This window comes from Amblyraja radiata, chromosome 21 (assembly GCF_010909765.2).
Source record: "Amblyraja radiata isolate CabotCenter1 chromosome 21, sAmbRad1.1.pri, whole genome shotgun sequence".
NCBI classification, from domain to species: Eukaryota; Metazoa; Chordata; class Chondrichthyes; order Rajiformes; family Rajidae; genus Amblyraja; species Amblyraja radiata.
In genome coordinates, this window is record NC_045976.1 from 31,145,432 (window position 1) to 31,168,765 (window position 23,334).

The 23,334-nt window shown below is 45.6% G+C and overlaps 1 protein-coding gene and 1 long non-coding RNA gene across 2 annotated transcripts in view; both read right to left on the bottom strand.

Moving 5' to 3' along the window:
• LOC116985275 (choline kinase alpha-like) overlaps nt 1–22,457 on the bottom strand; it is a 152,323-nt gene extending 129,866 nt beyond the window's left edge. The window contains exons 1-3 of the mRNA XM_033039960.1: nt 22,432–22,457; nt 16,604–16,717; nt 14,537–14,670 (exon numbers count right to left, since the gene is read on the bottom strand). Of these exons, the coding sequence (XP_032895851.1) occupies nt 14,537–14,670; nt 16,604–16,687 (218 nt within the window). The 5' untranslated portion in view covers nt 16,688–16,717; nt 22,432–22,457. The remainder of the gene's footprint in view (nt 1–14,536; nt 14,671–16,603; nt 16,718–22,431) is intronic.
• LOC116985276 lies at nt 11,623–13,723 on the bottom strand. The gene is made up of 2 exons (XR_004415233.1): nt 13,447–13,723; nt 11,623–12,461 (listed from the first exon to the last, which is right to left on the bottom strand). It is a non-coding gene; the product is annotated as an uncharacterized LOC116985276 (long non-coding RNA).
• Nucleotides 22,458–23,334: the final 877 nt, after the last annotated feature.

The following is a 23,334-nucleotide window of genomic DNA, read 5'->3' on the forward strand; positions in this document are numbered from 1 at the left end:
GCAGAAAGGGTGCCGGACGGCAGCCGGTCGGAAGGGACGAGAGTTTTATATATTAACTAGACCAAGTGCAGACCCGTTGGGTCTGTTTCCCCAACGGCGTTTGCGGGGGGGGGGGGGTGTGAAGAGGGGGGGGAGGGGAGTGGGGGAGGAGGAAACGGGATAGATTTGGGAGGGAAAGGAGAGCAGGAGATGGGGAGAGAGATGTGGGGGAGGGGGGATGGGGAGGGAGGGGAGGAGGGAGGGATGGGGAGAGGGGTGGGAGGAGAGAGGGGAAAGAGTGGGGAGGGAGAATGGAGGGGAAGGGGGAGAGAAGTGGAAGAGGGGAGGGAGGAGGAGAGGGGTAGCGGGAGTGATGGAAGAGGGACAGAGGGATAGGCGGAAGGGGGTGGGGGGAGAGAGGGAAGGGGGTGGGGTAGAGGGGGAAGGGGGGTGGGGGAGAGAGGGATGGGAGAGGGGTGAGGAGAGGGGGAGGAGAGAGTGGGAGAGAAGTGGCAGAGTGGGGAGGGTGGCAGGGGTAGAGGGGTAGCGGGAGTGGTAGAAGAGGGACGGGGGAGTGGTTGGAAGATGGACAGAGGGGAAGGGGTGGGGCAGAGAGGGGAAGGGAGCGGAAGAGAGAGGGGTGGGGGAGGGAGAGGCGTCGGGTAAGGGGATAGAAGTGGAAGAGTGGGGAGGGAGGGGTAGGGGGAGTGGTGAAAGAGACAAAGGGTTAGGGGTAAGGGGGTGGTGGTAGAGAGGAAAGGGGGGGGGGGGTGAGAGGGATGGGTGGGAGAGGGAGAGGGGTGCAGAGAGGGAAACATAGAAGCATGGAAATTAAGTGCAGGAGTAGGCCATTCGGCCCTTCGAGCCTGCACCACCATTCAATATGATCATGGCTGATCATCCAACTCAGTATCCTGTACCTGCCTTCTCTGTTCTCTCCATACCCCCTGATCCCTTTAGCCACAAGGGCCACATCTAACTCCCTCTTAAATATAGCCAATGAACTGACCTCAACTACCTTCTGTGGCAGAGAGTTCCAGAGACTCACCACTCTCTGTGTGAAAAATGTTTTCCTCATCTCAGTACTAAAGGATTTCCCCTTTATTCTTAAACTGTGACCAGCTTGTCCTGGACTTCACCAACATCGGGAACAATCTTCCTGCATCAGACAAATGCAATTCAGAACTTTTCTCTTCACAAGCAAAGTCAGAATGACGGTTAGTGAAGAATTCGAATATTCGCTGAGCGTTCAGATGCTGCGCGCGCCTCCTGCACCAAAGGGGGGGGGAGCGTGTGTCGTCACACACAAAGATCTTGTAGCGGAGTGCTCCGCTATAAGATCTTTGGTCACATACTAAGCACGCGCCTCCACAAACAGATGAGCGTCTTCTTGAATGGAGAGCGCGTGGCCGCCTCCACAAACAGTCACACACACTGAGGACCCACCCCCACAAAAAATATTTTGTGGGGAGGGGGAGGAGGGGGGGGGGGGGGGGGGGGGGGAGGGGGGGGGAGAAGAGGATGGGGGAGAGAGGTGAAGGGGGGGGGAGGGGTTGGAGCGGGCGTGCATGAGTCGAGTGAAGAGAAAAGGGCAGAGAGAGAGAGAGAGAGAGGCTGGTACAACAACAAAAAAGCTGGATAAACTCGGCGGGTGCAGCAGCATCTATGGACCGAAGGAAAAGGGCAACGTTTTTGGCCGAAACCCTTCTTCCGGGTTTCGGCCAAAAACGTTGACCATTCAATTCGCTCCATAGATGCTGTCGCACCCGCTGAGTTTATCCAGCTTTTTTTATGTATACCTTCGATTTTCCAGCATCTGTAGTTCCTTCTTAAAGATAGAGACTGTGCACGGTAAGGGAATGAGGAGGGAGACGGGGCAGAGTGTGGAGGGAGGGGGAGAGTGGAATTGGAGGGGGAGAGGGGTGGAGGGAGAGAGAAGTGGAAGAGAGGGGAGGGGAGGGAGGGAGGGAGGGGGAGAGGGGTAGCAGGTGTGGTGGAAGAGGGACAGGGGGAGTGGTGGAAGAGGGACAGAGGGGTAGGGGAAGAGGTGGGGGAGAGAGGGGAAGGGAGGGGGAGTGAGGGAGGGAGAGGGGTGGGGTAAGGGAAGAGAAGTGGGAGAGGGAGGGGTAAGGGTAGTGGTGGAAGAGGGACAGGGGGAAGGGGGTGGGGGAGAGAGGGAAGGGGGTGGGGTAGAGAGGTAAGGGGTGGGGGAGAGAGGGATGGAAGAGGGGTGAGGAGGGGGAGAGGGGGAGGAGAGAGAAGTGGCATAGTGGGGAGGGAGGGAGGGGTAGCGGGAGTGGTGGAAGAGGGACGGGGGAGTGGTGGAAGAGGGACAGAGGGGTAGGGGAAGGGGTGGGACGGGGAGGGGAAGAGAGAGGGGTGAGGGAGGGAGAGGGGTGGGGTAAGGGGAGAGAAGTGGAAGAGTGGGGAGGGAGGGGTAGGGGAAGGGGGCGGGGGGAGAGAGGGAAGGGGGTGGGGTAGAGAGGGAAGGGGGGTGGGGGAGAGAGTGATGGGTGGGAGAGGGAGAGGGGTGAAGAGAGGGAAACATAGAAACATAGAAATTAAGTGCAGGAGTAGGCCATTCGGCCCTTCTAGCCTGCACCACCATTCAATATGATCATGGCTGATCATCCAACTCAGTATCCTGTACCTGCCTTCTCTCCATACCCCCTGATCCCTTTAGCCACAAGGGCCACATCTAACTCCCTCTTAAATATAGCCAATGAACTGACCTCAACTACCTTCTGTGGCAGAGAATTCCAGAGATTCACCACTCTGTGTAGGTATGTTGCAAAGCGTACCTGAAGCGTCGTTGAAGATCTGCTGCTGAGGGTGTGCGCGATTTTGGCGCCGTTTAGAGGGGGCGGGTTTAAAACGCGATTTTCTCTAAGCTGTTCCAATCGAAAATGTTCAGCCTAGTTAATTATTTTTTTAAAAATCGCTGGAAGACCCCGTCGCAAAAGCTATTATTAGGTTTAAAGGCCTTGAATAATAGTTATAGTAGTTTAAAAATCAATCTCTAAACCCGCGACCGCCAGCAACCGCAGGGTCTCATAAAGCAAATAGCAGAAGTTAGGTTGTATATTTTTACATTAAAAAGGGCTTCTAAAGATCCCTTTATACTAAGTTTAATATTGCGAGTAGCTCAATTTGGGCCCATTATATCGCGCAGTATTTTTCTCGGCATTTGGGGCACAAATCTACCGCAATGTGAACGTTCTAAACCAGCGCGTTCCACAGGGACCCACTGGAAAGCTGATTTAAATGGGCATTTATTTACAGCAATTAAACACTAAATTCCTTAATTTGGCCTATAAATTAATGTAAATGAGATTTAAAAATCATGTTTTATTGTGAATTATTTGTGAATATTATTTGGACATTTAGGCTATTTAAAAATGTTAATCATTTATTAAGAAATGGATAGATGTTTAGATCTAGTAATTGAAGTCTGAAATTAGCTACAATTAGGTAACTAACTAATTATATGCTTTAATTTCAGGTCATCCAAGTAAGATTATTTTATATTTGTTTCAGAATGCTTCAATCTATGATAACTGAAAATTTCATTCAGTTCTCTTAATTTTTAAGAAAGTTATGGGCTTTTGACTGTTCACGATCACAGCTTTTTTGTTATGTCCATAGAAAATCAATAGGGAACAAGATGCTCATTTCCCAGTATGAAAATGGCCATAACTTTTTAAATACTTGAGATATGAAAGTGAATTAGGTGTCAAATTAAACTTATTTTTATGCTTTATCTGATGGGATAAATTACAGACTTGATTTTTAAAATCTCAAAATTTTGTAACATTGCTACTCTGTGTGAAAAATGTTTTTCTCATCTCTGTCCTAAAGGATTTCCCCCTTATCCTTAAAGTATGACCCCTTGTTCTGGTCTTCCCCAACATCCGGAACAATCTTTCTGCATCTAGCCCGTCCAACCCCTTAAGAATTTTATACGTTTCTATACGATACCCCCTTAATCTTCTAAAATCTAGCGAGTACAAGGCGAGTCTATCCAGTCTTTCTTCATATGAAAATCCTGACATCCCAGGAATCAGTCTGGTGAACCTTCTCTGTACTCCCTCTCTATGGCAACGATGTCTTTGAGCATTGGTCATTGTGACATCACACGATGGAACATTCACCATTGGCTGGGGCTCCTGCATAGGCATATGTAAATGAATCCATTGCGATTGGACATATGTGAACATTGGGCATTGTGACATCACACGATGGAACGTTCAGCAGGGGCTGGGGCTGGTGCTGATTCTATGGGTGAGAAGCCAGTTCATTTTTGAAATATTGGGGTTGGGGGGGGGAAGGATTTGATTAAAAACGTGTACTTAAACACGACGAAATGTAATGAGGTGCGGATACTTAGAAAGAAAAGTGAAATCTCTACCGAAATGGAAAAGATGTCGGCGATTCTGCGTCTGGTTTCGGAGTTGCAGTGAATCAAAGGAAGAAATGCGGCCGGAAGCCGTACATGTAAATTGATCCATTCCGATTGGACGTCTGCGAGCGTCGGGCATTGCGATTGGACATCCGCGAGCATCGGGCATTGTGACATCGTACGGCGGGAACGAATTGAAAGGCAGAAAGGGTGCCGGACGGCAGCCGGACGGATGGGACGAGAGTTTTATATATTAACTAGACCAAGTGCAGACCCGTTGGGTCAGTTTCCCCAACGGCGTTTGCGGGGGGTGGGGGGGGTGGGGGGGGGGTTGAGAAGAGGGGAGGGAGGGGAGAGGAGGAGGAGCAAACGGGATAGATTTGGGAGGGAAAGGAGAGCATGGTAGGGGGTGAGAGATGGGGAGAGAGATGTGGGGGAGGGGGGATGGGGAGGGAGGGGAGGAGGGAGGGATGGGGAGAGGGGTGGGAGGAGAGAGGGGAAAGAGTGGGGAGGGAGAGTGGAGGGGAAGGGGGAGGGAAGTGGAAGAGTGGGGAGGGAGGAGGAGAGGGGTAGCGGGAGTGATGGAAGTGGGACAGAGGAATAGGGGGAAGGGGGTGGGGGGAGAGAGGGAAGGGGGTGGGGTGGGGTAGAGAGGGAAGGGGGGTGGGGGAGAGAGGGATGGGAGAGGGTGAGGAGAGGGGGAGGAGAGAGTGGGAGAGAAGTGGAAGAGTGGGGAGGGTGGCAGAGGTAGAGGGGTAGCGGGAGTGGTAGAAGAGGGACGGGGGAGTGGTTGGAAGAGGGACAGAGGGGAAGGGGTGGGGCAGAGAGGGGAAGGGAGCGGAAGAGAGAGGAGTGGGGGGGGGAGAGGCGTCGGGTAAGGGGATAGAAGTGAAAGAGTGGGGAGGGAGGGGTAGGGGGAGAGGTGAAAGAGGGACAGAGGCGTAGGGGTAAGGGGGTGGTGGTAGAGAGGGAAGGGGGGTGGGGGAGAGAGGGATGGGTGGGAGAGCGAGAGGGGTGAGGAAAGGGAAACATAGAAGCATGGAAATTAAGTGCAGGAGTAGGCCATTCGGCCCTTCGAGCCTGCACCACCATTCAATATGATCATGGCTGATCATCCAACTCAGTATCCTGTACCTGCCTTCTCTCCATACCCCCTGATCCCTTTAGCCACAAGGGCCACATCTAACTCCCTCTTAAATATAGCCAATGAACTGACCTCAACTACCTTCTGTGGCAGAGAGTTCCAGAGACTCGCCACTCTCTGTGTGAAAAATGTTTTTCTCATCTCAGTACTAAAGGATTTCCCCTTTATTCTTAAACTGTGACCCGCTTGTCCTGGACTTCTCCAACATCGGGAACAATCTTCCTGCATCAGACAAATGCAATTCAGGACTTTTCTCTTCACAAGCAAAGTCAGAATGACGGTTAGTGAAGAATTCGAATATTCGCTGAGTGTTCAGATGCTGCGCGCGCCTCCTACACCAAAGGGGTGGGGGGGGGGGGGGGAGCGTGTGTCGTCACACACAAAGATCTTGTAGCGGAGTGCTCTGCTATAAGATCTTTGGTCACATACTAAGCACGCGCCTCCACAAACAGATGAGCGTCTTCTTGAATGGAGAGCGCGTGGCCGCCTCCACAAACAGTCACACACACTGAGGACCCGCCCCCACAAAAAATATTTTGTGAGGAAGGGCAGGAGGAGGGTGGAGAGGGAGAGGGGGAGGGGGGGGGGAGAAGAGGATGGGGGAGAGAGGTGAAGGGGGGGGAGGGGTTGGAGCGGGCATGCATGAGTCGAGAGAAGAGAAAAGGGCAGAGAGAGAGAGAGAGGCTGGTACAACAACAAAAAAGCTGGATAAACTGAGCGGGTGCAGCAGCATCTATGGACCGAAGGAAAAGGGCAACGTTTTTGGCCGAAACCCTTCTTCCGGGTTTCGGACAAAAACGTTGACCATTCAATTCGCTCCATAGATGCTGTCGCACCCGCTGAGTTTATCCAGCTTTTTTAATGTATACCTTCGATTGTCCAGCATCTGTAGTTCCTTCTTAAAGACAGAGACTGTGCACGGTAAGGGAATGAGGAGGGAGAGGGGGAAGAGTGTGGAGGGAAGGGGAGAGTGGAATTGGAGGGGGAGAGGGGTGGGGGGAGAGAGAAGTGGAAGAGAGGGGAGGGAGGGAGGGAGGGAGGGGGAGAGGGGTAGCAGGAGTGGTGGAAGAGGGACAGGGGGAGTTGTGGAAGAGAGACAGAGGGGTAGGGGAAGGGGTGGGGAAGAGAGGGGAAGGGAGGGGGGGTGAGGGAGGGAGAGGGGTGGGGTAAGGGAAGAGAAGTAGGAGAGGGAGGGGTAGGGGTAGTGGTGGAAGAGGGACAGAGGGGAAGTGGGTGGGGGAGAGAGGGAAGGGGGTGGGGTAGAGAGGGAAGGGGTGGGGGAGAGAGGGATGGAAGAGGGGTGAGGAGAGGGGGAGAGAAGGGGGAGAGAAGTGGCATAGTGGGGAGGGAGGGAGGGGTAGCGGGAGTGGTGGAAGAGGGACGGGGGAGTGGTGGAAGAGGGACAGAGGGGTAGGGGAAGGGGTGGGACGGGGAGGGGAAGAGAGAGGGGTGAGGGAGGGAGAGGTGTGCACAAGGGGAGAGGAGTGGGGAGGGAGGGGTAGAGGGACTGGTGGAAGAGGGACAGAGGGGTTGGGGAAGGGGGTGGGGGGAGAGAGGGAAGGGGGTGGGGTAGAGAGGGAAGGGGGGTGGGGGTGAGAGTGATGGGTGGGAGAGGGAGAGGGGTGAGGAAAGGGAAACATAGAACCATTGAAATTAAGTGCAGGAGTAGGCCATTCGGTCCTTCGAGCCTGCACCACCATTCAATATGATCGTGGCTGATCATCCAACTCAGTATCCTGTACCTGCCTTCTCTCCATACCCCCTGATCCCTTTAGCCACAAGGGCCACATCTAACTCCCTCTTAAATACAGCCAATGAACAGGCCTCAACTACCTTCTGTGCCAGTGAATTTCAGAGATTCACCACTCTGTGTGAAAAATGTTTTTCTCATCTCGGTCCTAAAAGATTTACCCCTTATCCTTAAACTGTGACCCCTTGTTCTGGACTTCCCCAACATCTGGAACAATCTTCCTGCATCTAGCCTGTCCAACCTCTTAAGAATTTTGTACGTTACTATAAGATACCCCCTCAATCTTCTAAATTCTAGCATGTACAAGCCGAGTCTATCCACTGTTTCGTCATATGAAAGTCCTGACATCCCAGGAAACAGTCTGGTGAACCGTCTCTGTACTCCCTCTATGGCAACAATGTATTTGAACATTGGGCATTGTGACATCACACGATGGAACGTTCACCAGGGGCTGGGGCTGGTGCTAATTCTATGGGTGAGAAACCAGTTTAGTTTTGAAATATTGGGGGGGGGGGGAGGAGAAGGATTTGATTAAAAACGTGCACTTAAACACGACGAAATGTAATGAGGAGCTGATACTTAGAGAGAAAAGTGAAATCTCTACCGAAATGGAAAAGATGTCGGCGATTCTGCTTTCCCCCTTATCCATAAACTTTGACCCCTTGTTCTGGTCTTCCCCAACATCCGGAACAATCTTTCTGCATCTAGCCCGTCCAACCCCTTAAGAATTTTATACGTTTCTATAAGATACCCCCTTAATCTTCTAAAATCTAGCGAGTACAAGGCGAGTCTATCCAGTCTCTCTTCATATGAAAATCCTGACATTCCAGGTGAACCGTCTCTGTACTCCCTCTATGGCAACAATGTATTTGAGCAAGGGGCATTGTGACATCACACGATGGAACGTTCACCATTGGCTGGGGCTCCTGCAAAGACATATGTAAATGAATCCATTCCGATTGGACATCTGTGAGCAACAGGCATTGTGACATCACACGATGGAACGTTCACCAGAGGCTGGGGCTGGTGCTGATTCTATGGGTGCGAAGCCAGTTTATTTTTGAAATATTGGGGGGGGGGGGAAGAATTTGATTAAAAACGTGTACTTAAACACGACAAAATGTAATGAGGAGCAGATACTTAGAAAGAAAAGTGAAATCTCTACCGAAATGGAAAAGATGTCGGCGATTCTGCGTCTGGTTTTGGAGTTGCAGGGAATCAAAGGAAGAAATGCAGTCGGAAGCCGTACATGTAAATGGATCCATTCCGATTGGACATCTGCGAGCATCTGGCATTGCGATTGGACATCTGCGAACATTGGGCATTGTGACATCACACGATGGGAATGAATCGAAAGGCAGGCGACGGACGGACTACGGACGGATGGAGCAAGTTTTACTTTACACAGATAACAGTGGTTAGCTAGAACGTGCTGTCAGAAATAACAGAGGAACCACATATAATATTGCCAATTAACAGGCTTGATAGGTACATGAATATACAGCTGTCCATTCTTGCTGTTTAGTATTCCCATCACATTCTTGTGAAATACTTCCTTGTGGTTAAGCTGCTCAAGATTCCATTAAATACACCATTTATTTGGAATTATGGCATATTGGTAAGGACTTTAGTGGATTGATGTTCACCAATTCACAAAGATCCCAGAATCAACTCAATTATCAAACCAAAGAAGAGCATGTGATGTTAAGCGGTAGATAATTTATTTTCTTGCAAATCATTTTTAAAAAAATCAAACAGGAGTTTCTATCAGACCCGAGCCAACTGTCAGTCCTGTGCATTGTAGAAGTAGGTAAACATGAAGGTAGAATAAAAAAGTGAAGATACCAGACATAACACAGATGAAAAATAAAATAGATGTGATATTAGAGTTAGGGGAACAGTAATTACAACTTAACCTTTACTGTGTTCAGTGTATTAAGATTAGTTTCTGAAGGTATAGAAAATGTTAAGATCAAATTAAACTACAAATGTCGTGTACAATTGTTAATTTTCAAAGATTAGCAAGGCTTTCAAGCAAAATACTTCTCAGATATGCAATCAGCAAAGATGCAACTGGCCAATGCTTTGTTCTCTATAACAGAGATCATTTGAACTTTACCACGCAAGGGTTTGACAGTATAAATGGAGACATTGTTTTCCAATGGGGTGAAATCAAAGGTTCAAAGGTCAGTTTATTGTCACATGTGCCAATTGATGTAGTGAAATCAGAACCAGTACCACAAATATGATCAAACACAAACCCATTGAACAACATTGGGGACACTTCTTCACTCAACCTGTTTATGCGTAACTCACCCCTACAAATAACTGCAACAGATAGTAGAGAATTGAGAAAAGTTAAAGAAATTGCAGGATTTGTTGGAATTAGAAGATGGAAGCAGTGGATGTGAAGGAAAAACATTGTACGAATCTCTTGGGCAGAATGGCCAGTGTCCCAGAGAATGTGGAGCAGAGAAAATCTATACTAATGGTTGGAATAAACATAATGGTACAATTCCAACTTTAAAATATGTGGTCACAAAATTCTTCCTCACAGAATTTGCTTCAATTCTGTCAAGTCCATGAAATTGAGATGGGATAAGTTTAGCTCAGATGGTTTACATATGCTGGTTACCTGAATGGAATACCAGCTCAAAGATGAATATGAATCAATAATCCACTAAAGCTTCACTGAAGGTCACAGTTATGACACATACACTGAATGATTGTACACCACACCACTTTATTTAATGTCAATAATGATGTAAAATGAATGGGCCCAGACATAGAAAGGATGATCAAATTAGATTAACTAACAGATCTTTGCTTCCCAAGACAGGTGGAATGATTTGCTTGGTGACACCACATCTTGTTGTTTTCTTCCCTACAAGCTATGATAAAAACTCTGGCAAAACCTGTGTTCAGTTGCCACACCTTGGGAATGACAAAGGCTGGGGCGTGGTGGTGGGGGTGGAGGGGGGGTGGGGGGTGGGTTAAGAATTAGACCGCAAGAGCCAAGCTGATGTTCATCGCAGTTTTAATGTGCCTCTTCCCATCTCCCACCCCCACCTCATATCTGGCATCTGGTGGTATGAAAAAAAATCATAGTAACTGACGAAACAGTAAAATGGTTCTGGAACACTTGGGACTTTGGTAATAATAATAATAATGGATGGGATTTATATAGCGCCTTTCTAATACTCAAGGTGCTTTACATCGCATTATTCATTCACTCCTCAGTCACACTCGGTGGTGGTAAGCTACTTCTGTAGCCACAGCTGCCCTGGGGCAGACTGACGGAAGCGTGGCTGCCAATCTGCGCCTACGGCCCCTCCGACCACCACCAATCACTCACACACATTCACACACAGGCAAAGGTGGGTGAAGGGTCTTGCCCAAGGACACAACGACAGTATGCACTCCAAGCGGGATTCGAACCGGCTACCTTCCGGTTGCCAGCCGAACACTTAGCCCATTGTGCCATCTGTCATCCCAAGCGCCATCTGTCGTCCCATGGTAGAGCTGGGTGGCAGATTTTTTCATACAATTGGATGTTATTCCAGTTAACTCTCAACTCACTTACAAAAACATTACACAATACAGTGGTATAACAAGCTTTCCAGTGGGCTCAGGTCCCTTTAAGAAGAGTGCATGGAATGAGGCTGGTGTGAACCAGGTGCCAAACGATTGGGGCAGCAGATTATGGTGTGTTACTATTGCTTCCATTGGTTGAAGGGTGAACAGCCAGAGGAAGAGACTCAATCTGTAAACACAAGTTTCACAAGAGTGAAACTCCCAACATATTGAACAGGGTCTGGAATGATTGTAGACTTGCACAATGCCTCGTATGCATAATTCCTTAACCTGATATTAAGAGTGAAAGAAGACTGGTATTACTCAATAAACAACTCGTACTGGTTTATTTGAGTTAATGAGCGAGAATTCAGTGCTTAACACGAGTCTGTCTATACACATATACACACACACGGTTAATAGCATGAGTGACACCAAAATATGTCCTTAGAATGAGCTAATACAAGCTTTAATTATTGAGGTGAACAACTGTTCTTCATTTCTAAACCATGATCAGAAGCAGGGACAAAAGAATGGAAGCAGGTCATGCAACCGAGAGAGAAAAATTAGAAATGTAAGTCATTGAACTGACACACAATTCTTTCTCCATCCATTGATATTACCAAGAAATTATAATGTTGAGAATTTTTTCTCATCAGGTTTCCACTATTTGTTTATCTTTCCTGAGTAGGAACCTGGGCAGATCTTCCTTGCAACTGTACCAACCTCAGCACAGTATTCTATACCACATATTATGCCACATATCAAACTAGTTTGCATTGTTTAACTGTACTCATTTTATTTTCATCAAATGGTGTGGAAGCATATTCAAACCGACACCCAATTACTTCTGTGGTTATGTGAACTCTTCCATCAAAAACAAAGAGGGTAACAGGTGCACTGGAACACCACCCACAGGTTATGTTTCTAATAAATGGCTAATGTGGAGTCATTTCTTCTTTACCATCATGTTTAAATCTTAGAACACCCTACCCAACAACTTTGAAATACCTTTCAGCATTCAAGATAATCTTTCGTCACCTGTTTGATAGCACTTAGGGATGACAAGTGCTGGCTTTGCCAGAGACACCATTAACTTAAATCATCAAAGTAAACCCCAAGGTCTTAATCAGTCCAATCAGACCATCTTAATCAAAATATCCAGCACAAACGGCTACTTAAAAGCACTGTCGTGACAAGGAAAACCAGCCTTGTAGTTCATGTGTTGGGAGACAGCTGGAGCATGAGGACGGAGATACACAGTACAAGAACACACACAAGAAACATATTGCTACAAACTCCTGCACGATCATCTGTGACCCAGGGTTTCACAGGACTGGAGATTAACTTTCTCAACCACAGCTCTTCCAAGAAGTCCATGATCACCATTTTTAGTCTGTGATTCGAGTTCATCGACCTACATTTGTGTGATTTCAAAGTGCAGTCACTGATCAGGTTTAAAATGGTCCTGGACTCATTTGAAGCAAAATGCAATTTTTAAAAATAATTAATAACAGAAACGTGCTAAATTCCAAGCAGTGCTAGCACTGTACAGCAAGTCAACCAAGTATTCTCTTCTGATCAAAGTAGGCTTCCAGTCTATACAGGGCATAATCCTGAAACAAAAGAGACATCACCTTAGTTCTTCAGAGAGCACAAAGCAGAATCATCTCCAATTTATAAAGTGGGAAGCAAGTGAGTGGGTGAGCCAGTCAAGGGAGGATGCTGTGGTGGAGGGGAGGGACAGTGCAAGGCAGGAGGGCAGGCAAGGATGGGAAAACAAGGTGCAGGAGCAGGCTAAATTGGTCAATTGTTCATCCTCCACGATTCAGTACTATCATGGCTGACAAACTCTTGGCATCAACATCAATTTTCCCCCATTCCACCTCATCTTCAGTGTAAATGTCGGAATATATTTTAGGTGACATAGACATCGTCTCCACCCTATGAGAGAAGGAGATCTATCTTCTGTCCAAAATGAGTGGCCGTTATTCAAAATATGCTCATGTTACAGATACCCCCACAAGGGAAGATAGCCTCTTTCAACATTTGTCAACTATTTCATCTGGGGATATTCTGAATGAACTTTCTCTGTACCATCTCCACACCCCATACCTCTCACATAAGGGACCAGGATCCCACCAACCTTCCCAACTGCTTACATATTAACTTTTTCACGTATTCCACTCCCCAAACCATTTACAACAGTTTTCACGTTGTAATATTTTGTTTTTTCCAAACTTTCATCCAAAATAGATAACCCCATTTTCCCACTGCAGTCTTCATCTCCCACTTCATCTCCCACTCACTACATCCTTTGTGAGCTGTGCACTCTTCAACTTGCTAACCCACTTTGTCTCATCAGCAAATGCCCGTCATTTCATCCCAATCAAAACTGTAGATTATATATAGTTGCACTAGCTACCGATTGCCAATCCAGAAAAGAACCATTTACTTATGTCGGTTAGCCATTTCACATCCCTTGCCAATGTATAACCCCATTCCTGTCCTCTCTTAACTTATGCACAAGAATGGGAAGACAAAAAAGATGAGGTAGTGTGTAATGAGAGGCAGAAAGACACACAGACACACATAACTCACCATGTAACCGAACTCAATTGTGGAAAGCTTTGCTTGTATAATAGCCCAGAGTGCCCACAGGTAGTGAGAGGCTAGGGCATACCTTAAGAAAGTAATACATAGCATCAGTTAGTTAAAACAGAAAAAAAAACCTTCATTGGCCCAACACCACCACTTCCCACAATTTCATTCTAAATCTGGCGTTATTACTGACAAACAACTAATCAATCCTGTCTGAAGAAGGGTCTTGACCCAAAACATTGCCTATTTCCTTCACTCCATAGATGCTGCCTCACTCGCTGAGTTTCTCCAGCAATATTGTTTACAATCCATCCCAAAAATCATGCACAGGTCACTGTAAAACAGCACTAGAGGAGTTTTACTACGAGTAATACACAGCTTTAGGTCAGTGTTCTCCAGTCTCCTTAAACGGGTTGGAGAGGTACTTTGGAGCTGAAAGTGGTTGGGAGGGAGGGGAAGCAGTGAGGCAGTGAGACTGTAAATGTAAAGGTGAGATTGTGGCAAGAGGTTGGAGCTGCACTGTAAGTATTCATGGGAGGCAAAAATCACCGAGGCAGATAAGAAATATATTCCTAGGAAAGGCCTCACTCTACTTTGTTCAACATGAAATACAAAACAGAGGCTATAACTCTTACTACCCAAGATGTGCTTTAGCATTTTCTGTATTAAAAGGTCAGTGCCCTCTGGGGCTTTCAATCTTGCTACCATGGCTCATTACTCCATTTAGCATGAACATCTACCTCATAAGAAGAGTAAGAGGTCTTCAGGTTTCACATGGAGAGGAGATTAATGAGTGATAGTGGTAAGGGACCAGCTCATACCCATGTTTAGTAGCAACAAGACAAAGCAAGACTATTCAAAGACAACATTTGTAGGAGTATATTTACAAATAGAACCCTGGTCTAATCCACCCAGATTAGTTGGAAAAGGACAATCCAAGGTTTAGAAGCACAACAGAATTGTGAAGAGGTAAATTAGAAAAGAGGCAGCTAAGAGAATGCCCATTTTGTAATTGCTGTTGCATTGGTCACTGTACTCTTTCCCTGTTATTCACTCCACTCAAACTGATGCAGATTCTGGTCAGTCATACCTGTCCATAGTCTCAAACAGCCACTTTGGTTCTTTGTTGAAGGGCATGACCATTCCGAGGAATCGAGACATTTTTACTGCTATCTCTGCTGAAATATCTGGAAGTCCCAACTCTTCAGTCAGCAGTCGACGGCTCTAGTCAGACAGATTGAGGATGCCACATTAAATATATGCAACTTTCCAGCCCATCCTTCATAATAAGTGCACAACCTCACTAATATAGGCATCACTCAACTACAAGAAGAAACTTGAGAAATGGGGGGCTAAAAGGTGCAGGAAAATTTTGGTTTCACATGTTCCTAGTTTGGCACCAACTTCCATCAGCCGTAGCCAAATGAATTCTGAAGTGTGTAGACACATCCTATCTGCTCAAGTTCAAACAATTGCCTCAAAACTCATTGGCCGGCAGTTCATTCTACATCAAGACAATCATCCCAACCATATTGCTAAAGCAACAGAGGAGTTTTTCAAAGCTAAAAAATGGTCAATTTTTGAGTGGCCATCAATCACCAGATCTGAACCTAATTGAGCATGCCTTTTATATACTGAAGAGAAAACTGAAGGGGACTATCCCCCAAAACAAGCATAAGCTAAAGATGGCTGCAATACTGGCCTGGCAGAGCATCACCAGTGAAGACACCCAGCAACTTGTGATGTCCATGCATCGCAGACTTCAAGCAGTCATTGCATGCAAAGGATATGCAATAAAATACTAAACATCGCTACTTTCATTTACATGACACCTGTGTCCCAAACATTATGGTGCCCTGCAATGGGGGAGGGGGACTATGTATAAACACTGCTGTAATTTATACGTGGTGAAACCAAAATGGATAAAAATGGCCTTTGTTAAAATCTGACAACGTGCACTTTAACCACGATTTTTTTCTAGTACAAATCTCAAATTGTGGAGTTCAGAGGCAAATAAATAAATGATGAGTCTTTGTCCCAAATATTATGGAGGGCACTGTAACTGAAACAGGTGGAGGATCAGGAATTATTCAGTACCATCCCATCTAAAATATCTATAATAGAATTAAGGTCTGCTGCTCAGCCTTTTGGGCATTATGCTATATTCAGCACACTCCTAAATGCTATAGAATGCTGTGTAACCCAGTTGTACAAGGACATCACTAAAGTGACAATCTTATAGCAACGACACTTTAAAACAGCAGCCATATACTATATACTCCAAGCATTCACTCAAAAAGCACCCAGAACTCAGATGAGCAAATTTAAGGTGGTTTTGATCTGGTACATGTCACACAGTATCTCTGGAGAACGTGCAACAGTGACGTTTTATGTCTGAAGAAGGGTCTCGACCCAAACCGTCACCTATCCATGTTCTCCAGCAATGCTGTCTGACCGGCTGAGTTACTCCAGCATGTCGTGTCCTTTTAAGGATAAAGGTTCTGTCTGCATAAAGAATCTGAAGAACTTCCAATCAATGGAGTAAGAACACTAAAATTAATTGGTTTTGCTTCCATTCATAGTGTTGTAAACATTTACATTAAATTGGGAAGAATATGAACAAATATGTCTTTTTGCAAGAATGCACAATGAGATGATACAGGAATGACACTTGTCCACATGCTAAAGAATATTTTAGACATTGCTTCACTATTGCTTAAATATACCATGGAGTTCTTTATCACATTTGGTCTATAAATGCTGCACATATCTAATCTCCCACCAGCTGCACAACATAGAGGTTAGCAAAGGAAACAAACCAGGTCCACCCATACTGAAGCATGGTCTGGACTGACAATAACAAGATCTTAAAATAATTGTGTGAAGGAGATGAGAAATAAGAGGACATGCTACAAAGAGAATGCACAAGTTAATTTCATTTTTGGCCACTTACTATGCCAGCAGGTTCAATACCACCTCCAACTGCCAATTCTAGTCAACAAGCCCAATGCAGTAAACCATTTGCAACCAGTTCAGCAAGGCCTCTGATGAGTAGGGTATCCCCATAGAGGATGAATGACTGTACATGGATGCTGCAAATGGTGCAGGAACAATTTTCAAATTTTAAAAGTAACACAGGAGAGAAATAACTTCATACTGGAATGTATTGCTCCAAACGTCCCCGCGGAAACACTCCATATAATCTTGGTCCCAAGGCACGTTCTGCCAATACAGCAAACATCACGCTCTCCAGTACCAGAGAATCCACACCCTGCGAGGGACAACAAAAATGCCTACTGTCAAAACAGCAAAATTCACATCCATTAGGATGACCACTACTTTCTGGAAATGGCTTTTGAAAACAGGCAGTTTACATTAGATAATAGATTAGCAACTTAAACAGCATCAGGTTAGAAATTATGCAGCATAGAAATAGGTCCTTTGGATGTACATGCCATCAAGTGCTTACCTATACATTAATCCCATTTACTTGGTCTAAGGTTTATGCACTGATTCCAGTGCTCGCCTAGAAACAAATATGGATATACCTGCCTCCACAACCTTCTCAGATAATAAATTCCAGATTGCATTCATGCTCTTGGGATGATGGGGAGTGGGGGGGGGGGGGAGAGACATTTTTCTCAGATCCTCCTTATCCAAAAGTTATGTCATCTGGTATTAGATACCTCTGATGTCGGTTGAAATTTCTAATATTTTCCGACTTGGGAACTTCGTAATTTTGTATACCTCCCTCAAGCCTGCGCCTCCCCCCCGCCCCCTCCCCCAACCCCTTCAGCTTCTTCTACTCCATAGAAAACAAAACTAGTATTTCCAGTTTCTCCTTGCTCCTACATTGTAGTGACTAAAACTGTGCCATATTCCAGATGTGGCCTAATTCATGGGAACCTAATCTATGCAACCTCACTGGCTAATCCAGTCATGTATCCATATGGCATCTTCTACCATATTATGAATCCAGGCTGCCACCTTCAGGAATCAGATTTAGTTTAGAGATACAGCTTGGAAATAGGCCCTTCAGCTCACCGAGTCCACATCGACCAGAGATCACCCTAGTTCTATCCTAAACTAGGGTGATCTCTGACTAGTTCTATCCTAAACATTTACAGAAGCCAATTAACCTACAAACCTGCACGTCTCTGGAATGAGAGAAGAAACCAGAGCACCTGGAGAAAACCCACATGGTCACAGGGAGAACAAACAAACTCCGTACAGAGAGCACCCAAAGTCAGGATTGAACCCAAGAGTGTGACACAGAAAGGCAGCAACTTTCTGCACCACCATGCTGCCCTTATACACCAAGGACCCTCTGTTCCTCAGAACTGTCCATCAGTCAAGATGTTTGCCCGACCCTTTAGTCCTCCCAAACGACACCACACTGCAAGATTAAATTCCATCTGCCATTACTCTACCTTTGACTTAAACCAGCATCTGCAGTTCTTTCCTACACATTACCAGCTGATCAATATCATCCTAAAGCCCACAATTACAATCCTCACCAACACCTGTGTCATGTCAAATCAATTTTCACGATTCTACTTTCATAATAATTGAAATGATATAGACAATAAATAAAGGTCCCAATACTAGGGCCTGTGGTACATTACTTCCCACAGGCTTCCATTTCACCCTCTATCATCAAGCTGGCTTTGGATCCAATTTGCCAACTTCCCCTGAATCCCATGTGCTGCAAACATTGGATGAGTTTCCTACATGGACCTTTGTCAAAGACCTAACTGAAGTATATAAACTGCACTGCTCTCATCAATACATTGTTGACTCTTCAAACAAAAGAAAACAAGTGGTTAAACGGGATATCGCACTAAAATGACTGCATTCCTGTCTTTCCAAATACAGTAATTACAATGTTTTTCAGTCATTTCATTCGGACTCAATAAATAGTCCATGAATTATTTGGTTTATCCCCATTCCTTTGCTTGAATAAGGGCACCACATCAACTTTCTTCTAATCATGTTATTTCACCCATGGGCAGCAAAATTAAACACATCAGGGTCCCAGCCATCTCCTCCCTTTCATAGTAACTCTAGGATTTTGCCCATTTTAAGCTTGCAAAAGGCATGCAAATAGCATCTTCAAGCATAAAATGCTCCAGAATTCCAATATTATCCTCCCAAAATCTCTCCAAATACAATATCCTTCTCTTTAGGGAATAGAAATAAATATTATTTTAAAACTACACTTTCATCATCTGTGAGCACAGATTGCATTTTTGGATCCAAATGGCACTTACTTGTTACCCCCAACCCTTCATACATCTCAAATGCTTTTGGATTTTCCTTTTTGATTTGCACCAGTGGTACTTTGGTAACTCACATTTCACTGCACCAATTGGTGCATGTGACAATAAATGTCCTTTGCCCCTTGTCTATAGATTTCTTCATTTGAACAATATGTAGCTCAAGATGGGCAATAAAAGTGTTTTACTTCACCATCCTAGTGTACATTCCCAGGACATGTATAACATCTCTAATGGACACTACTCTTGCCAAGATCCCTAATTAGATACAAAGTAAAACTCTCCAGACATCAAACATGGCCAGGATGTCATAGGTTAGATACAAATCTAAATATATTCCCTTTCTGCACATTTTGCTTAATGTATGTGGCTACATGAATGGCCAAATTTAAAAATGGGAAATGTACATCAGAAAATGACCCAAGTTTAATTTGGAAACTAGAGAAATCATTAGCTAGTAAACAAAACTCCAATCATATTCTTATCACAGTAGTGAGCAATTAATGCAGGATGCCTGCATTGATAAAGCAGGATCAGTTAGCTGCAGGACCATTAGAACATGCATCAAGAGGAGCCATTATTTTTAGTTGGGGACTGGGTAACATGGGATATGGCTTGAAAGTAAAATGAGGGAAGTAGGACCAGGTGTGTATTGGGCCTCTGGTGTGATAAACATATCCACAGGCTTTTCACACTAGAGAAGCAAGAAAGAGATGGGAGTTTTAGGCCAGGAATATAGGCAGAGCAAAGAATTGTCCATCTTAGAACTAAAAGTTGAATGAAATATACATGACTAAAAGGTATTAAGTGGGTCCATTGTTTGGTGCTATTCACAAGAGTGTTTTCACATGACTTGAAATCACAAGCACACAAAATTATGTTGCAATTCCCAAACTCTAATATTGCTTAATGAGAAACCAAGTAGTAAAATGAAAGCTGATAACTCAGGACCATAAAAATACTTCAGCATACTGTGGCTTGCAAAGTTTTCATACACCTTGAACTTTTCCACATTTTGTCACGTTACAACCACAAACGTAAATGTATTTTAATGGGATTTTATGTGATAGACCAACACAAAGTGGTGCATAATTGTGAAGTGGAAGGAAAATGATACACGGTTTTCAAATTTTTTTACAAATAAAAAACTGAAAAGTGTGGCGTGCAAAAGTATTCAGCCCCCCTGAGTCAATACTTTGTAGAACCACCTTTCGCTGCAATTACAGCTGCAAGTCTTTTGGGGTATGTCTCTATCAGCTTTGCACATCTAGAGACTGAAATTTTTGCCCATTCTTCTTTGCAAAATAGCTCAAGCTCAGTCAGATTGGATGGAGAGCGTCTGTGAACAACAATTTTCAAGTCTTGCCAGAGATTCTCAATTGGATTTAGGTCTGGACTTTGACTGGGCCATTCTAACACATGAATATTCTTTGATCTAAACCATTCCATTGTAGCTCTGGCTGTATGTTTAGGGTCGTTGTCCTGCTGGAAGGTGAACCTCCGCCCCAGTCTCAAGTCTTTTGCAGACTCTAACAGGTTTTCTTCCAAGATTGCCCTGTATTTGGCTCCATCCATCTTCCCATCAACTCTATAATAATTATATTAATAAATTTTATTTAATGGGCGCCTTTCAGACATTTCAAGGACACCTTACATAGATAATCGGAATAAAAACATATAATCGGAATAAAATAAGTAATAAAGACATCACAGAGACACAAATTAAAAACATAGTTCAATCCAAAAACAGAAAATCAAAAACACAATGTGAAGAGAGAGCAGCGGCAGCCAAAGCGCGCCAGCGTCCGCTCTCTCTTCACGGCAGCCATCTAGGACACAGACTTACAGGATTACAATTAGACAAAAAAATCATCCCCCCACAGTGGATAGCACTGTGGGGGAAGGCACAATGTCCAGTCCCCACCCAGGTTCACCCCAAAGTCAGGCCTAGTGAGGCCACCGCAATTGCCTCTACGGAGGCCCGATGTCCCTGGCCGTTCTCACCGGGTGGTCTTGCCCCGGCGTCGGGAGAGTCCTCTCGGCGACTGGGCCACCTGGAACGGCCGCTTCCTGGTTGGAGACCGCGGCTGCCGAAGCCGACAAGGCCGCGCCGGTTTGAAGCTCCCAGGCTCCCGATGATAAAGTTGGCGCCGCCTCTCCGCACTGCCGCCTCTCCGCACTGCCGCCTCTCCGCTCCGCCGCCTCTCCGCACGCCGCCTCTCCGCTCCGCAGACCCGCAGCCCGGAGATGTTGCTCTCGGCGGTCCAGCTCACCAGAGCTCCAGCGCGTCGCTCCAGCGCGGCGACCCAGGCAAGGCATCGCCCGCTCCACTCCGCTCCGCGATAGCGCTCCAGCGCTGTGCCGTCACCGAGGCCGAGGTGCTGGGCGGTCCCCGCCAGGAAACGGCGTTCCAAGCCCGCTGGTAGGCCACGAGGACGGGTCGACGGGCAGCCAGGAGAAAAGGCTGCCACACGGACCAGGTAGGGACCTAGAAATAAAGTTTACACCTACCCCCCACATTAAAAAGTCCATATCCCCTACAAACAAAAAACAGGACTCACTAAAAACTATTAAAATAAAACGAATGAAAACGGACGGCTGCTGGCTAGCAGCCGTTCACCAAGATGGCTCCTCCTCCCTGACCAGCTTCCCTGTCCCTGCTGAAGAAAAGGATCTCCACAGCATGATGCTGCCACCACCATGTTTCATAGTGGGGATGGTGTGTTCAGGATGATGTGCAGTGTTAGTTTTCCGCCACACATAGCGTTTTGCATTTATGCCAAAAACTTCAAATTTGGTCTCATCTGACCAGAGCACCTTCCTCCACATGTTTGCTGTGTCCCCCACATGGCTTGTGACAAACTGCAAACGGGACTTCTTATGGCTTTTTTTCAACAATGGCTTTCTTCTTGCCACTCTTCCATAAAGGCCCGATTTGTGGAGTGCACGACTAATAGTTGTCCTGTGGACAGATTCTCCCACCTGAGCTGTGGATCTCTGCAGCTCCTCCAGAGTTACCATCGGCCTGCTTGGCTGCTTCTCTGATCAATGCTCTCCTTGCCCGACCTGTCAGTTTAGGTGGACGGCCATGTCTTGGTAGGTTTGCAGTTGTGCCATACATTTTCCATTTTCGGATGATGGATTGAACAGTGCTCCGTGAGATGTTCAAAGCTTGGGATATTTTTTATCACATAACCCTGCTTTAAACTTCTCCACAACTTTATCCCTGACCTGTCTGGTGTGTTCCTTGGGGTTCATGATGCTGTTTGTTCACTAATGTTCTCTAACAAACTTCTGAGGCCTTCACAGAACAGCTGTATTTATACTGAGATTAGATTACACACAAGTGGACTCTATTTACTAATTAGGTGACTTCTGAAGGCAATTGGTTGCACTGGATTTTATTTAGGGGTATCAGAGTAAAGGGGGCTGAATACTTCTGCACGCCACACTTTTCAGTTTTTTATTTGTAAAAAAATTTGAAAACCATGTATCATTTTCCTTCCATGTCACAATTATGCGCCACTTTGTGTTGGTCTATCACATAAAATCCCAATAAAATACATTTACGTTTGTGGTTGTAACGTGACAAAATGTGGAAAAGTTCAAGGGGTATGAATACTTTTGCAAGCCACTGTATGTCATAGCAACATGGAAACAGAAACATGGTTTTCGATTTAACAGCACAAATCCCAATTTAAGAAGTTACCTCCTTTTTTGGTGTAACATCTTGAAACAGGCGTCTTCTGGATGTAGCACTAGAAGGTCACACACTTGATAGATCAAATGACCTCATTTTGTGCAATCTCCAATTCCTAGATGAACAAAGCTGTGCTGTAGTGTGCAATTCATGTGGAAAGATATGCCTTCATCCAAATTCAGTACTCTCCTTGTTCCTAACCAGGGATAATTTTATTGCAGCCAGGTACTATCAATTAAAATCCTGCCGCAAGTACATAGACTGTGGGCACTTCACAATCCAGATACAAACTGGGACAGCAATAAGAAAACAAGGCTAAACACGAATGTGTAGGAAGGAACTGCAGATGCTGGTTTAAACCGAAGATAGACACAAAATGCAGGAGGGACAGGCAGCATCTCTGGAGAGAAGGAATGGGTGGCGTTTCGGATCGAGGCGTTTTCTGAAGAAGGGTCTCGACCTGAAATGTCACCAATTCCTTCTCTCCATAGATGTTGCCTGTCCCGCTGAGCTACTCCAGCTTTTTGTGTCTATCTGATGCTAAACAAATGTTCACTTCTGTGGTGTGAACAAGCTTAACATACATCAAATCCCCGAGTCTTATCCCAGTTAAAAGAAATTCTTCTGCCCTCTAGTGAGTGAAAAATAATTTTCAGTATTCAGCTATGCAGTTCGAGTGAACATTTTGCAGACACTTGACAAGTCGATTAAAGTGCTACAAGTGTAAGCACGTTAAAAAGTGGAGAAAGTTGGCAGAGCAAAAATGAAGATAAAGGAATCGATAATTCTTTAAAGGGGTCCCAATTTGATATGGGAAACAATTTTCAAATAGTCCAAGAGTTTAAATGGTTTTGCCACTTACCTGCAGATGGCGCCATAAACTCGCAGCAGTACCTGGCGAGGTTCATCGCC